This window comes from Budorcas taxicolor, chromosome 13 (assembly GCF_023091745.1).
Source record: "Budorcas taxicolor isolate Tak-1 chromosome 13, Takin1.1, whole genome shotgun sequence".
NCBI lineage: Eukaryota > Metazoa > Chordata > Mammalia > Artiodactyla > Bovidae > Budorcas > Budorcas taxicolor.
In genome coordinates, this window is record NC_068922.1 from 17,696,534 (window position 1) to 17,714,244 (window position 17,711).

General features: G+C 41.3%; 1 protein-coding gene across 1 annotated transcript in view; it reads right to left on the reverse strand.

Moving 5' to 3' along the window:
• Window positions 1-11,989, reverse strand: part of APBB1IP (amyloid beta precursor protein binding family B member 1 interacting protein) — a 39,858-nt gene extending 27,869 nt beyond the window's left edge. The window contains exons 1-5 of the mRNA XM_052651130.1: window positions 11,918-11,989; window positions 9,740-9,827; window positions 7,349-7,635; window positions 5,645-5,722; window positions 930-1,089 (exon numbers count right to left, since the gene is read on the reverse strand). Coding sequence (XP_052507090.1) covers window positions 930-1,089; window positions 5,645-5,722; window positions 7,349-7,635; window positions 9,740-9,827; window positions 11,918-11,989 — 685 coding nt within the window. The remainder of the gene's footprint in view (window positions 1-929; window positions 1,090-5,644; window positions 5,723-7,348; window positions 7,636-9,739; window positions 9,828-11,917) is intronic.
• Window positions 11,990-17,711: the final 5,722 nt, after the last annotated feature.

Consider the following 17,711-nt stretch of genomic DNA (forward strand, 5'->3'; position numbering starts at 1 on the left):
GCTTCTAAAACGGGCAATCCTGCATCCCAACAATTCTGTATCCCAGCTCTCCTGGGAGACAATTGTTCTGTGAGTGGATTAAGAATGAGAAGTAACAGAATCTTTCTTTAACTGCTTTTGAGTTCATCAATTTCTATCAACTGTCCTTTGCTCTTTGGGGCTGAGCCTCTTCCACTAGACAATGTCTAGACAAAGTATCAGATACTAAGTGAGTGAGGCGTGGAGGAAGAGAAGTGGACAGGGACGTGAGGCCCGGGGCAGAGTTGCCCAAGAGCAGGGGTCACCAGCTCCTGGGCCACAGGCGGGTACTGGTCCGTGGCCTGTTAGGAACGCAGCTGAGGAGCAGGAGGTGGGCGGCGGGCGAGTGCGTGAAGCAGCTTCATCTGTATCTACAGCTGCTTCCCATCGCTTGTATCGCTGCCAGAGACCTACCTGCTCCTTTCAGTGAACTCAGTAAATGCAACACGCTTGAAATGTCCCAATACTACTCCTGACCAGGTCTATGGGAAAACTGACTTGCATGAAACTGGCCCCTGGCATCAAAAAGGTGGGGGATGACTGCCTTAGAGTTTAAAGAAGCAGACATTAAAGAGACATTGGCCTGATCAGTACCCAGGCCCACCGGCTCAGCTGGCTAAACAGTAAGAAGCATCATCTTGTCGCTCACTTTCCTTTTGGATCTGCTAGAGAAGTAGCTGCAATAACGCACACACTCCCCCGGGTCTGGCCACCTGCTTCCATCTGAGTCTCTTCACCACACACCAAGCAAGAGACAAGCACTGAATCCGACATAAGGAAAGCGATGGGTGGGTGGTCTTCACAGCCTTGAACAAAACTCTTCTTCGTAATTAGATCAAAACCCATAATATAATAAAGCAAACCAACCACAGGTTTCTGGAATACAGCCTGCCATTAGGACTGGGACTTACCGATTTGCAGTTCTGGATATATTTCATAAAGACACCAATCCACATTACAGTCACAGTGGGTTTTCTCAAAAAGGTTGTCGAGAACATCTCGGGCTAACTGCCGCTCATCCACCATCAGTGACTTTGAGCTGTTATCATTCATATGTATCTTGACAACAAGCTGAGGAGAAAGCCACAGGACAGCCAGTAAATTCCAGCAACTGGAGAAAGCCACTGAGAAAGGTTCAGATTTCAACTTCTATTGCTTCTGCATATTTAGGTAAGAAGGTATCCCACAGACTCATTCACGTGCCAAGCATTTGTTTAAGGTGCAGGAATACAGACAGGTGCTAGAGAAACCAATTCACAAAAACAGAAATAATACACAATAAGCAAAGTGCTTGCCCAGTTTTCAGAGACTCTGCATTCTGATGAGGGAGATATTGACTCTGTGACCCCATGGACTGTAGCCCACCAGGCTCCTCTGTGCATGGAATTCTCCAGGCAAGAATACTGAGGTGGGTTGCCATGCCTTTCTCCAGGGAATCTTCCTGACCCAAGGGCATTCTTTATTGTCTGAGCCACCAGGGAAGCCCACCAAAATCACTGCTGCTGCTGCTAAGTCACTTCAGTCGTGCCCGACTCTGTGTAACCCCATAGATGGCAGCCCACCAGGCTCCCCCATCCCTGGGATTCTCCAGGCAAGAACACTGGAGTGGGTTGCCATTTTCTTCTCCAATGCATGAAAGTGAAAAGTGAAAGTGAAGTCACTCAGTTGTGTCCGACCCTTCGCGACCCCATGGACTACAGCCTTCCAGGCTCCTCCATCCATGGGATTTTCCAGGCATGAGTACTGGAGTGGGGTGCCATTGCCTTCTCCACCAAAATCACTGGTCCCCCGGCCACTTGGGATTGTCTTTCCCTTTCCAGACCACCCCCATCCAACCTCCAGCCTGCAGTGTTTGAAGCTACTCCACACACCACCAGCAGAGAATTCCTGAAGCAACATTGTCACCCAGGACCCCCAGACACTCTTGCTTAAAGTTTTATTCTAGCTTGAAAAGAGAAGTGTGAGATAGAGACAAGTTCTGCCTATTGTTTGTCTAAGGTTGCTCCTGGTTACTCACATAGGAAGCGTATCATTATTTAGAAAGCATTGGGACTTCGCTGCTGGGCCAGTGGCTGGGACTCCACACTCCCAACGCAGGGGGCACAGGTTTGATCCCTGGTTGGGGAACCAGATCCCACGTGCTGCAACAGGAGTTCTCATGCCATAGCTAAAGATGCCCGCACGCCTCAGCAAAGACTGAAGATGCTGTGTGCAGCAACCAACATCCGGTGCAGTCAAATAAATAAATACATTTTTAAAAATAAATAAATAAAAAGTATTTAGACGGAATGGAAAGAGAAGTCATACAACTGGCAACATTTCTTCCTCTCCTACAGTTTGGGCCATATTCTGAGCAGCAGGTAAACTGCCTCGCTGGACCCTCTCCCACCCAGTCGGGTCCTGAAGACACTGTGCAGTGAATGGTGCCGGGCACACACAGTTCCTGTGGACTGCTGTGCAGAGTTACTGACAGCAACCAGGGGTGTGGGTGGTGATAAGAATCTGGGTGAGGAGCAGGCAAAGACCACATGTCGAAGCACACCTACTATCTTCCCTTCCCCAAACTGCACTCTGAGACTCAAATGCAAACACTGGGCAGTAAAGTGCATTTCCTCCTCCTGAGGCCATTTGAATTAGGCTTTTATTCCAGGCTTGGCCAAAGAATACTTTTTTTCCTTTGAAACATGTAGCCCAGAAACTTCTAGTTGGACATTTTGTTTCTATTGTCTGTTCATCTTTTTATGTACTTAACACAACAGGCTCAAATAAATACCACAGTGTCAAAGACATTCATCTGGGGATTTTCCTGGCAGTTCAATGCTTAAGACTCCACCCTTCCACTGCAGGGTACAGGGTTCAATTCCTGGTCGGGACAGTAAGATCCCATATGCCATACCACACGGCCAAAAAAACCCACAAAAAACATTCATCTGACCTGAGAAATCACGCTTGGAAGGGTGCCTGGAAAAACAGAAATTCCTCAAATATTGGAATGACCATGTCTTATTTTCCATAGAAGGCATACCCATTGCTCTCTGCTGAGGATTATTGCTATAAAGTAGCTACGGGTCCTAAGAAACCCTACCAATGTTAGGATTTAGAGGACAATGTTCCCGATGGGAAAATCAATGACTTTTGACCACATTTTTTCTTGCTTAGGAATTCTTGAAAAAATAAAACATAGCTTGGTGTTATCTTTTGTTTTTAAAGAGAGAAAAAAAGCAAACCGCATAGCTTGACAATGATGCAATGATGGAAAGGGCTTGGTTTTGGTTTTTCTTTTGGCAGAAACTGCAAACTAAATTTAACCCACATGTAGTTACAAATGTCCACAATCATGAAACTTAGGGAAAAAACCAAGAGAAGGCAGGTGACATTTAGTGAAAAGAAACCATGTTGACTCTTCTTCACAGCTTTCTTCCCATTTCCAAGCTGAAGGCTAGTCCCACATCAGCACATGACACCCTACCGCACGGTTACTGATGTAGCAACCTGAGTACTTTTCACATCAATCAGTTTAGTTCAGTCGCTCAGTCGTGTCCGACTCCTTGCGACCCCATTTCACATCAATACCATATCATATAGGGCAAAATGATTCCAGAATGAAAAGACTTCCCCTTTCTGATCCATTGTAGTAAAGACCATGGGATTTTCCAGGCAAGAATACGGAGTGGGGTGCCATCCTCTCCTCCAGGGGATCTTTCCCACCCAGGGATCAAACCAAAACCTCTTGCTTCTCATGGATTGGTAGGCAGATTCCTTACCACAAAGAAACAAATACAGTCAATGAGTGAGTCTGATACTCTTTCCAGTTCTAAAAGCTTTGCACCACAAACTACGTACATCATTCCCGATCCAAAAAGATGACAACACCCAGCAGAATATTTGAGGACAGAGTACTTCAGGTCAACTTGATTTCCAGCCTTTATAAAACATGCCGTAGATTATGTGTCAGTATACCTTACTTACTTTATTAATGGATGAGTATGACTCAGTTATTTTTTAAAAATTATCTGTGCCACAGAGCCTTTTATTTTTAGAAATAAGTCTCGAGTACCTCAAGTCAGAAAAAATAAACACCTTGGCTTCTTAATTTTCTTCTCTCTCCCCCTGATCAGAGCGGCTTCTGTTTCACATACACTTTGTGGACTAGAGGCAGGTGCTGCTTTTCGCTGCCGCTACAATTCACCTCAATTGAATTATGGCAACTTTCTCTGGCTTCTGGTCTCCAGCAGGAAATACTGCTTGCTCATCCCTGTCCTCTTCATCTCCAGTTAAGCACACGAAGGAGACTGGTTTTAGAAACACAACAGGCCATCCACAGGGACCAGACTATGGACCAGCTGCTGGAGGTGCAGGCGGGCAGGAGGCCAATGTGTTAGGAGCTGGTAGAGCCTTTCTTTGGATCGCTTCTACTTCTCCGCAATGGGTGGCAACATCACGAGGAAGAGGAGGGAGGCACTGGAGGTTTTCAGGGAGAGGATAAGGTGGAAGCAGTTCTCTAGGTTCGTGAGACAGAGACTGGAGTGGCGAGCTCTGGCAGCACTGATGGCCCGGGCTGAGCAGAAGGAGAGCTGGATTTAACCAGGGATTCACGGAGTGTGAGGCGGGGAAGGAAACAGCCCCCTCAGAAGCATCAGCTCACTAACCGACCACAGAATGTAATTACACATAGAGAACAGGAAGGGAAATAGTAAGAAGGCGCATGCATGCTTGAAATGAAAGGAACCAGGCTGATCTGGAAATGTGCTCACAGATGAACCGTGACTGTCTGTATTCTGAGGTAACGAAGGAATATTTATTAAAAATCAATCAGCATGTGTTGAACTCCTTCATTCAAAGAACCATGAGAGAGGCTACAGGAACATAAAATCGAACGCCCTCTAGGAAAAGAATAATTCACCCAACTGTAATTAAAAAGCTCTTAATGAGTCTCAGTCATAGCATATGCCTCAGGGGTCGAGGTGAGACTTATTCTTTCTCTTAATTTACCAAATTAACTATTACTAACACTTTATTAGGCAGATGCTTTTACTGAGGTTAAATATGTGTGTTTCTGATACAACACAATAAATGCATCTCTGGAAAAACCTACGGAAAATGCACAATAAATTACACGCTTATTGGGACCACAGGGTTGGGCAGGTGACTCGAAACCTACGCCACTTTGAACACACAGCACCAGCCAGAAGAACATTTGGAACTTCAGGGGAGAACTCGGACACCCGGGGCAGTCTAGGGGCTGCCCCAGGGGGTATATAACATGCACAAAAGCAACTGTGGAAGTGAGGTGATGCCAGTGGAAGCTGAACTCTAACCAAATTGAGATGGGCCCAGAAGAGGATGCCACCTGCTATTACCCAAGAGTGAGCAGAACCCAGAGGGCATCCTCAGGGGAGGGAGCCCTGGGGGTAGAAACTTCTACATTGACACTAACATAGGTTCCCTATTTATCAATCACAAATGAACAACTGATGTCATGGAAAGAATACTTTATCTTTGTCCTTAAGTTAAAAAAAATACAACTCATTGGAAAGTACCCCTTGAATGTAAAACTTTTTTGCCCTTAAGCATATGAAGAAGTTGTTAATTTGACTGCCCCATGTAAAAGTGATTCATAGTTTACCTTCTTGACCTTGGCCTCCTTCAGTTTTTCCAATGCCAGTTTTATTTTATCAGCCTTGGCTTGAGCTTCTTCTTCTTCCTGTAAAACGTAAGACATCAACACAGTCCGTTAATCATACAAGCGAGTGAGTATTCCCAACACTGCTAGCGTCTCAGTCACCTTCTGTTGATAAAAGGCTGTACTGGTACTTGCCTGGCTGTCCAGTGGTTAAGACTCACCATGTTGTGTAACTTAAACTTGTATAGTCGTGCTTGTGCTCAGCTGCTAAGTCGTGTCTGACTCTTTGTGATCCCAAGGACTGTAGCCCGCCAGGCTCCTCTGTCTGTGGGATTTCCCAGGCAAGAATACTGGAGTGGCTTGCCATGTCCTTCAGGGAATATTCCCAGCCCAGGGATCAAACCTGCATCTCCTGCATTGGCAGCTGGGTTCTTTACCACTGAGCCACCAGGGAAGTCTTATGTTACTGCATATGTGCGTGGTAAGTCTCTTCAGCCGTGCCCAACTCTTTGCGACCCTATGGACTGTAGTCTACCAGGCTCTGTTGTCCATGGGATTCTCTAAGCAAGAATACTGGAGTGGGTTGCCATGCCCTCCTCCAGGGCATCTTCCCAACCCAGAGATGGAACCCATGTCTCCCGCGGCTCCTGACTTGCAGGCAGACTCTTTACTGCTGAGCCACTGGGGAAGCCCCATGTTACTGCATCTTGCTGTAAATAATATAAATGTACAAAATTCTCTCTGAAAAGTTTTTTGGACTCAACCAGGCCCTTTGAAACTTCTATAATATTATACATCAATTATATCTCAATAAACTGGAGGAAAAAAGAGCCTCTGTTCTAAATGGATCACCAATTTTCAAATAATTTTTATACAAGAATCACATAATACAGCAATGAGTAGTATTTGATATTTGTTTATATTTCCTATTTATTCATCCAAAAGATACTGTAGGGATTTTCAGGGTTCCTAGGGTTGTATTTGTAAGTACTGATCAGCATACAGTACAATAAATGTGAGAGCCACAGGAAATAGAGCTAGATTATTTCTCTAAAATATTTTATTATTTTTTTAATTTTTCTAAAATATTTTAAAAGTGGCTTACCCTAAGCAGAATCCTTAAAGCACCCTTTTTGCATTGATGAGGGACATAAACTGACATCCCAAATAATGACAATATGAACTTCCCAGAAATCTATTAATATCAAACACTTACCACCTGCTTGCCCATAACACCCCTTCCAACTTTGACCTTACAAGTGATATCTTTGCCAATGAACAAGGCTGTCAAATTCAGCAAAATTCCATTTAGTTCAATTTAGAAATATGTAAGGAATGCCTTCTATTCTTTATGTATTGGGCAAGGATCAGGGACACACCAATGTGTAAATCATTTCCACAGCTCACACCAAGTTAATCAAATATGACCCCCGAAAGGTTGAGTATTATCAGGAAAAGCCACATACAAATGTAGATTTAGCCAAACTATAATAATTCCTGAATATGGCCATAATAAGTTCCTTATACTCACCACCGTGTCCTTTCACAGGCATTTTACATCTGACTTTGCAATGAACACATCTGGGATCCTTGTTTGTTTGAATCTTAGAGCCCTGGGCATACACATTTATGAATGGAACCGTCACTTTGAAGAAAGTCAGAGACCATGGGTGGCAGAGGTCAAGAGTCCTGACCCCATGGACTTACCTGAGAGATGGGTCCTGGAGGGGGTGGTGGCAGTGGAAGGTCTAGCACTGGATCAGCTGGTGGAGGTGGTAAGTCATCATCATACTGACTCGTTGCAGCAACATTTGCTCCATGACCAAGAGAGGCTGTACCACTGAAACTTGGCACACACAGGGATGCTGAATGAGGTTGCTTTTGAGGGGTCTCTTTCTGGGCCTGGACTGTCCTCTGCTCAGCTTCACTTATGTCTGCTACCAGATCTGCCATGAGAGCATCTAAATCTTGGTCTTCCAGTGCATTTAAGGACTCTGATAGGGAAAATCACATTCATGAACAAGATAATGATGTGTACCTGGAAAAACTAAATGAAAGTCATTTTAAAGTGTCAGTTTTTCTGTAAAGCAATTATCCTTCAATTAAAAAATAAATTAATTTTTAAAAAAAGAGTAACTTTGAGTACAGGTTGCCAGGGATTGGGGTCGGGAAATAACATGAGGTTAGTGAAAGAATATGAACTTTTATAAGGCAAATAAGGTCTGAGGATCTAAGTATACCACGATGACTCTAGTTGCTAACGCTGTATGGTATAATTGAAATCTGCTGAAAGAGTAGAACTTAAACATTCTCACTAAAATAAGAAGTAAATATGTGAGGAGATAGATAGGTTAACTATCTTGATGGGGCCAATCTTTTCACAATGTAGATGCACACCAAATCTGCACATTGTACACTTTTACGTATAATACAGTTTTATTCATCAAGTTAGCTTCAATAAAGCTAAAAATATCCTTTCCTTCCCCCCTAAAAAAAAAAGAAAGGGAGGCAAATGCCTTCCCTACATTGAGCATCCTCACAGGCCACCTATAAAGTGAAATCCAAGTGCTGATTGGATGCCTATGTAGGAAATTCTTGTGCATTCTGGTGCAAAATCTTAAGAGTTTTACAAAGTAGGGGATGGGAGAGGCTGGAAATGGATGGAAAGTTCTCCCAGGTCTTTGGACAGCGGCAAACAGAGCAACACTAACGAATATACTTGGAAAAGAGTCGGTCTCCACCAACTGGGATTTACTTCATGTGCCTTGAGATTTGGGGTGAGGATAGTTTCTGTGGGCACACCATCCAATCATAGGAACTCTCACATCTCAAAAGAGCAACTCTCACATCTCAAAAGAGCAACAGCAGGAAACAAAGCACAAAGGGCATTAAGAGTGAAAAAAATGTTTTTGAAACATTGGGATTAACTGGTAAAGACTTCATAAGACAGTGAGTTGGAAGTTAATTCTCTCTTTTTTTTAAAGAATTTTCTCTTGTTGTTTTCAAGACTTTCTATACATTAATACTAGCAGTTAAGTATTGTTTTGTTTTTTTTTGACTGCACCACATGGTTTGTGGGATCTTAGTTCCCTGACCAGGGATCAAACCTGGTCCTACTGCCTTGGGAGCACGGAGGAGTCTCAACCACTCCACCACAGGGAAGTCCTGGGAGTTAACTCTTAAAGGAAACGGCAGACCCAGATTTTCAGAGTGAGGGGGAGGGAGGATGGTTTCGCTGGAATTTCTTCCACGTGTGAGATTACTGTGAGATCACGTGCATCCAGGGAGCCATGGCCGTGAATCGAGTTGGGACGGCACGTGGCTGATCAGGCAGTCACCGGATGGTGAGTGTGATGAACAAAGGGTGAGCAGGGTGGAAGCGATGATGAGGAAGAGAAATCTAGCTGCTGTGTGCAACGTGAACGAGATTGAGGAAATGGGAATGGGGGAAATACAGCCTTCTTAGGAACAAAGGATCAGAAGGCATGGGGAAATCATTTATTGCCCAACATCATCAGCACAAACACCATACAGTATATTATTACATTAATGCTAATGGTTCAACTCTGAATATTCATTGGAAGGACTGTTGCTGAAGCTCTGATAACCTCGGCCACTTGATGCAAAGAGCTGACTCACTGGAAAAGACTCTGATGCTGGAAAAGACTGAAGGCAAAAGGAAAGGGGGGCGGCAGAGGATGAAATGGTTAGATCTCAGGGACACCAACCCGATGGACATGAATTTGAGCAAACTCCAGGTGACAGTGAAAACTGAGGAGCCTGGCATGCTGCAGTCCATGGGGTCGCTGAGTTGGACATGACTTAGTCACTGAACAACAACAATGGTTCCATGTACAGTGCTTGGAGAAGTTTGGATCTCCTAACTATGTAAAAAGGGTTTATTTCCTCCTAAGCCAGTGTTCTTTTGCACATAACTTCTTCATAAAATTAAGTGAAATCAATTCTTAAAATCTCAGAAAGAATGTATGTAGAACTAAGGAAGTGTATTCCTAGTTTTCTAGAGCTACGAATTACACTCTGACAGATTTTAGTCATTGCTATGATTTCAAATTACTCAAGAAAAGAAATGATGCTTACCATTTAAATCCTTAAACCCCACACTGTAGTTAAATTCAACTCTGGGCGGTTTAGGATCTGGAGGAGGAAGAATGTCGACTCCTAAACTCTGTGAAAACAGAGCCCCAGCCCCAAAGTTATTCAGGATACTTACATTTTTGCAGGGCAAATTATTCATTAAGTAAAGAATCATCTACTGTTTACCCATGTTCTCTCTAAACATGTTCTCTAAAAACTGTATTATCTGCACACTTTAGGTGATTTTTTCCCCTACAAAAAATGACAAGTTAAAAATTCTTCTAGAAAGTACACTTTGAAACAAAACATATCAACTGAGACTGATGAGAATGAAGTTGTTTGTTTTTATAAACAACAGGAAAAATTTCTGGTAATGGTGCACCTGTAACACACACGCTGTATATATAATTCATTAAGACTTAAGTTATGACATCAAAGAAAGGAATATTTAGTCACTTGAAGAAAAGAACTGTTCAGGATGCAATCTTTTATTATACAGTAAAATGTTAATGCTGTTGCTCTTATTTAATAACACTCTTGTTAAAAAGAAATGAAGACACAGTAAGTTACTCATTTTGTAAATAACATTATTTTTTAAGTGAAAAAGTGACTTCTTGTATGATTTAAAAGCTAATATTTAAAAATATTTTTACATCCATAGTTTGAGAAGTGATTTCACCTGTTCCTACTCATGAATGTTTTCATGACGGTAAGTGTATTTTTTTATGTTAATTTGATGTAGTAATATCCTTGTTCATGTTTTAAATTTCTGAAAGAAGCAATCATTATATTTTTGAGAATAAAGTAACGAGATACTATCAGTTATAAGTAGAAAAAAAAGACCATTAATCAAGAAGCTTAAAAAAAATGAACCAAAGAAAGTTAGAATCAAGGATAAAATGTAGGGAAGAGTGACTGCAACCCCAGAATTCATTCTAAAAACCAGAATAAGCTTGCAAAAATTGCCAAGAAAAGGGAAGGTTGATAGAGAAACTATGGGGCAGATACAGGAGCAAAAATTAGTGAAAGGAAGTGCACACACACACAAATACTCATTAACCATTTGCTTTTTAAACACTATAATTAGGAAGTATAACATTGCAATTAGGGGAGCCAACTCATTTTTTCTCAGGAGTATATCAGGCTACTTAAAGAAATTATAAACAGTTCTCTATCAAAATATGTATCCATGAATGTGTGATGTAACAGGCTTTGAGTAAAATAGAGAGGGAAAGAAGAGAAAGGAAACTAGTTTTAGGAAGAAACTCCTTTAATCAGTTTTAGCCAAGCAAACCCTGTGACTGGACTCACTTGAGCACAGTAAAGATCAAAACTCAGACAGGCTCTCAGGAAAGGCAGATCCAAGACACTCTGAGGGGTCCCCATCTTACTCTGGAGGTTATAGCAACAATACTCAACTATGAAAATCCCAAACTGACCAAACAGGATAGTCATTCCTCTATGGAGCAGAAGTGAGTGGACAGAGACACGCAGACGTTCATCAGACTCTCCCCCTTCACGGGTGGAAAAGAGTCCTCAGATCTACAGAAATGAGGCTACCATCCCTCTGGTTTTTAGTCAGGACCCCTTTTCTCTAAGCCTATTGTCTCATCTTTTCTCTCTTCCTTCATAGCGTCTGAACTTCCTTGAATTTCATATAGAATATAAAGTAGATGCTAACTAGTATTGATTTATTTTTCTAAAATAAACATAAAAAATAGGTTAGTCTTCATTTATTTTGTAGAAAACTTTGGGATCCCTGACTTTCTTATTTAGGAATATCGGATGATTCTTATTTCAGTGCTTCATGCAGAAGGTCATTAGCAGAGTAGCCTTTACATAAGGTGACTGCCAGGGAAATTGTTCAGTGAGGGTGGTGGTTGCAGAGGGTTTGCTTGGGGAAAATTCCTCCACTGGCATTGCTAAGGATTTGAACACCATAAGCATGAGAACTGCCATAACAGAATGTGTGTGTGACCCATGTATTCAGTTAACTGAACTCAGAAGGGTACAATCAGGAAAAAAGCTTTATTTCTTTCCCCTACTACAGTTACAGCAGGACTATATAACATTGTCAGTTTTCAGTCTTTAGAAAGATAGCTCTCTTGTCATATTAGAATCAAATTCAGTAACACTGTTTTTTTTTTTTTTCTAATTTGAAAGGTAAGAAGGAGAATTTACCTGAGTCAGGAGATCCATCTCTCCCAGCAAATTGCTGAACATTTGCTCTATATCTTCGTTTGACTCACCCATCTGAAAAAGGAAGAAATCCAGGTATAAACAGTCTAATAAAAGCCTGGTCCTTGGGGATAATTGTCCCATCTCTTTCTTTTCCTCTAAAAGGCCCAAAAATGCACAAGTAAGTCGAGAAGAAAAGCCTGTGGAGAGGAAGGTTCATTTTGGCCTGCCCGTCCATGCCTGACCTCTGCAATTTGCTTGGTCCAAGATTGAGCCGAACTCTAGGGACTGTCTCAGTGACAATGGGACTGTTTTCCCAGACAGAACTAGTCTCCCTGGGGCCAACTGGACAAGTGGGTGACATTCAGGAATTCACAACCACGTAGGACACTGTGATTGGAAAAAGAGAATGCCTCTGGTCATGGGCGATGGCACCAGAGCCACAAAGAACTTCATATCCACTTGAAAACAAACCCAAAAATGATGTCAGGTGTGAGTAAGCAAATTTACCAAAAAATTCCTTGCTTTACAAGTTTCTATCTGAAACAGCAGTTTTCAGCACATTTATTTGGAAATATTAGGATGACACACAGTTAGAACTAAAACGGCCACATGATCAAGTGATAAGAGATGGAAATAAAACGTATTTTACATCATAACCTTTCTCTACCTAAACCAAGCGAAGGAAGTGGCCACAGGAGGAAAAGTGCTTCCATAAAGTGTGAGGAGGGACACCCTGGGAGTTATAACTAATTGCTCTGGTCCTGACATTGTTGGTGAGGCTGGATTAGGACATTAGGGGACACGGTCACAAGGCTTAATTAGTAATGTGTCGTTTGGCAATAAAGACAACTATTTCGTCTGTAAGATGAGGGCTTTGTTGCAGATAATTTCTAAGGGTCGCAAATGCTCCAAAACACCAGAAAATTAGTGCTCATTACAGTTCAGGCTAAGAAGTCTGGTGAATGATATCAGCATGGATTATTTAAACCAAACAATATGTATGTGTGTGTATGCATGTGTTTGTGTTTCCATCATTTTATATGAAACTTAAATACATACAAAAGTTGAGAAAATAATGTAATTATCTTCAGGTACCCATTGTCCAGCTATAACAATGATCAACTCATGACTGATCTTTTTATGTAGATATCACATATGTAACACTAAAGGTTTGTTTTTTTCTCACGTAACTATAATAATATTATCTGTGCACACACACTTGTGTGTATTTGTATTTAAAATAAATTATTTGAATTGCCACGATACAGAAGCAACCTAAGTGTCTATCAACAGATGAATGGATAAAGAAGCTGTGGTAAATGTACACAGTGGAATATTACTCAGCCACAAAAGGAGTGAAATCTGGCCATTTGCCGCAACACACAGGGACTTGGTGGGCATTATGCTAAATGAAATAAGTCGGACAGAGAAAGGCAAATACTGTATGATATCACTTATATGCAGAATCTAAAAAAATACAACAAATTAGTGGATAAAACAAAAAAGAAGCAGATTCACAGGTGTTGAGAACAAATTAGTGGTTACCAGAGGGGAGAGAGAGGAGGGGAGGGGCAATATAGGGGTGCAGGGTAAGAGGTACAATTTGGTATGAAGTAAACTACAAGAATATATTGCAAGACACGAGAATACAGCCACTGTTTTATAATAGCTATAAATGAGGTATAACCTTTAAAAAGTGTGAATCACTATACTATATACCTGTAACATAATACCATACAGCAACTATATGTCAATAAAAAATATTTGGCTAAAATAGGCAAAGTCAAGGTGGATTTATCTTTCCTTGAATAAATTATCATAAAACTTACAGTTTTCCCTTTACTATAACCTCAGACTAATACTTAAGAATAATACCTTTTCATGTTTAATAGCTTTAGTTAACCAGGATTTAACTAAACCCTCTGTCTCTTTATATGTAGCTAAAAGACCTCTGTCATACTGACTGTGCTGATTTAAAACTGACCTAAATGATTAAAAAAATCAGTTCTTGAAAGTACAGAGAGGTAATGATGACAATGATGAAGACATTGTCTAGCACTTAACCTTGTTCTAGGAACTGATCTATAAGCCGGGTTGATATTAACAGTAAACAGCTAGAACGGCACTGACACTGAGATATCAGAACGAATGAGGGCTGTAAAAACCATCTGGACCATCAGTGCATAGCTTCCAGACATCCACCCTGCGGACTTCCCTGGAGGCCCAGTGGCTAAGACGTGGCATCAACGTGTCGGAAATACCCACTGAGCCCAAACACCTTAGATTCTCAGACTGTATACACCACCGATACAGAATGGGTAGAGGCATACACACACCACTATATACAAAACAGATAACCAACAAGAGCCTACTGTAGAGCACAGGGAACTCTACTCAATATTCTGCAACAGCCTATATGGGAAAAGGATCTGAAAGAGAATGAATACATGTGTAACTGAACCACTTTGCTGTACACCGGAAACTAACGCAACATTGTAAATCAACTATACTCCAATACACAATAAAAATTAAGTTAAAATTAAAAAAAAACAGAACAGGTTGAGGACATGCCAGGGTGAATCATATACCTAATGTGGAAATAACTCGAAACAGCAGCCCACTCTTGTGACCTCTGCTGACTCCCCCTATGTTCATCAAAGTAGAAAAATCTTCCCCCTGCCCTTTCATTCCTTTTCCCTAGAGTCTGTTGATATTGAATTATTTAAAGGAGTTAACATCAGAATTATTCCATAAATCTTGTTATAAGTAAAGTAGGCTGCTGAAAGGATCACAGTTTAAAAGCGTTGTTATCCTTGGTGAAAATCCTGAAACATTTAGTTAATAATGTAAATGTGTATTAATGTGTAAATTCAAACCAGATTACATATTTATCTTCCCTACAAGAAAACCTTGCTTTTGGAATGAACAGAACGAGGGTTCCATGGATGTATACAGTGTCCACACACTCACACACGCACAAGAAAATAGGGCTGTGTCTATTTGTTATTTCCTGAAGGTCAAAATCAAGAGTAAAAAGAGAGAAAGGAAACACCCAGCCCTGAGCACTCAAAGTGTTGTATGGGTTAACAGCTAAAAGAGACGGGGTGGAGGAGCCTTAGTGAAGCAATGGATTGTGAAACAAGCAAAATGCACATAGCGACTGGGTGGAATTAACATCTTTTTGTGAGTATGTCATCTCTGAACTCCTTTTGTGTCTTGGGAAGAACACCACATTGTTGATTAAAAACATTTGGAATCATTCTTTATCAGATAGATTTTGCTGGTTTTTTTTTTTTTTTTGAGGAAGCAGAGAGTTGGATAGGAGTGGGATGGGGTGGTTGAGGCTGTACATTCAGGCTGAAATTCTGCCTTAGAGTCCCTGAATGATGGTGGCTTTTTCCCTAAAGCTCTGTCTTTCCCTAAGGCTCAAACTTCTAAGCCTGTTTTTATCTACAGATAGTTTTTCTTCTCCACATATATATATTTCCTATATAAGCTTTAAATATGCATATTTTTAAAAATCTGCCTGTAAGAGAAAACATGGTGACTCTAGGAGGTGTTAATGCAACTTGTAATGACTGTTTCACAGTATATACATATACCATATCATTATGTCAATGCCTTAGTGTTAGATGTCAGTCAGATGCCCAGAGTGCAGGAAAAAGTGTATCCTGATAGTATTCTAATATATATTCATGTTGTATATTATGTTATATAAATATATTTATATATAACTTATATAACATATATTATGTAAATATATATCTATATATTGCTTAATAGGACATCCGTTTATATCTATGGCAAAGTTAACCTTGTCTATTTAACTCAGTTTGAACGCGGGTTTCATTGCCACTTGGATGAGAAATTCCAGCCATGATTTTGGACCTGAGTGACTCACCTTAAACAACCCATTCAATATTCCACAAGCTTTTCCATCATTCTTCCCCTCTGGTGCATTCTCCTCCTATATGCCCTAGCTTGACTACTGGCCATTATCCATCTATTAGTCTAATTTAGAAACCCTGGCATAGTCCCCAGACTCTTCCCATTTTTCCACCCCCATCAGTCCAAACAAAAAAATCCTGTCCGTGGTTCCTGCAGGGAGCTTTCCTTTCCTTCATCCTCACTGTTGAGACTCTCATCAGCTCATCAAGCCTCCAGGATTCCTCATCAAGTCCCATCACTATCACTTCGAATTTGAAATGGAAATCTGAATGTTTCAATCTCCTGTTCCGTGGCTGATCACGATGAAGTGGGGAGAGTTCAAGTCTCGCCACATCTTTTAAAGTCCTTCGTAATTTGCCCCAACCTACTCTTCAGGGTTCAGCTCTGACCCATCAGGGTCCTTGACACTGTCTGGACAAGCTTGAAACATTCTCTTTGTCTTGGTACACACCATTCCCTTCAAGCAGCATCCTCCTCTGTCCACTCATCCTCCATACAACCCTACTGACCATTCAGAATCCAGCTTTCATGGATGTCAGCATACCTCATGGAGAGGCTTCCTGTCCATTGCACTTGGCAACCCTATCAGTAAATCCAGATGCCAACAACCTGGATAAGGTTTTAAACCTCCCTGGGTTAGTTTCCTCATCCGTAAAATGAAGAGATTAACATGTAATTCGTAGGACTGCTGTGACATTCATATTGGTGTGCAACCACGACCACTATTCATTTCCAGAACCTTTTCATCTTCCTCAACTGAAATTTCATACCCATTAAATAGTTCTCCCCATCCCTCCCACCCCCAGCCCCGAATCCTAGGATCCATCACCCTACTTTCTCTGTTTATGCATCTGGCTACTCTAGACATCTCATGTAAATGGACTGAAATATTTGTCCTCAAGATTCACCCTGGTTGTAGCACTATCGTGTACCGTGTACTATCGTGTATCATGCACTATTGTGCAAGTGAAGTGGTGTTTGAGTCTCTAGCTAGATTGCCAGAATTAAACTATAACTATTAACATAATTCATGAGAAAGAAAGTTGGAAAATCTGAGGTTCTTTCAGTATCAATTTGTTTTGATATTTTTATTATTTTTAAATTTAAAAAACCCAACTGGCTGTGTTTATTTTTTTGAGGGAAAAAAATTCAGCCCACACATTGTTGCTGTTTAGCCATTCTGTCTGACTCTTTTGTGACTGCATGGCCTGTAGCCTGCCTGGCTCCTCTGTCCATGGGATTTCCCAGGCAAGAATACTGGAGCGGGTTGCCATTTCCTTCTCCAGGGGATCTTCCTAACCCAGGGATCGAACCATTTGGTCCATGGATTATTTATCACTGAGCCACCAGGGAAGCCCCAGCCCACATATTACAACTACAGATACAAAAGAGCAGATAATTTTTAAACAATCTGTTGGTGATAGGAATCACACTTGGTATGGAGTGTGTAGTCGTGCAGAATCCAGGTGCTCACAAATGCTGGTGGAGATCGTGAAGTAGCCAGTGTATGGTACAACTGGAAAATAACAGACAATATTGCATTTTACCCAATCCTGCTGGTAGTTTTCTTTTTTCAAAACGCAATGAAAGCCCTCCTCAAGAGGAAGTGGTTCATGGAACAACATAGCCCGTGGTTAAAGGTTCTCGCAATGTGTGGGGGAGGAGGGAGGTAAAACTTCTGTGTAACATAAAACAGGAAGCAGAAACATCTCTAAAATTACACGCAGGATCAAATAACACTCAACAAAGAACTATAAGAAATGTCTTGGGTCGACTTTACTGGCTTTGCACAGTATACTTGAGATCAGTGAAAAAAATGTTTTTTATTGGAGTATAATTGCTTTAA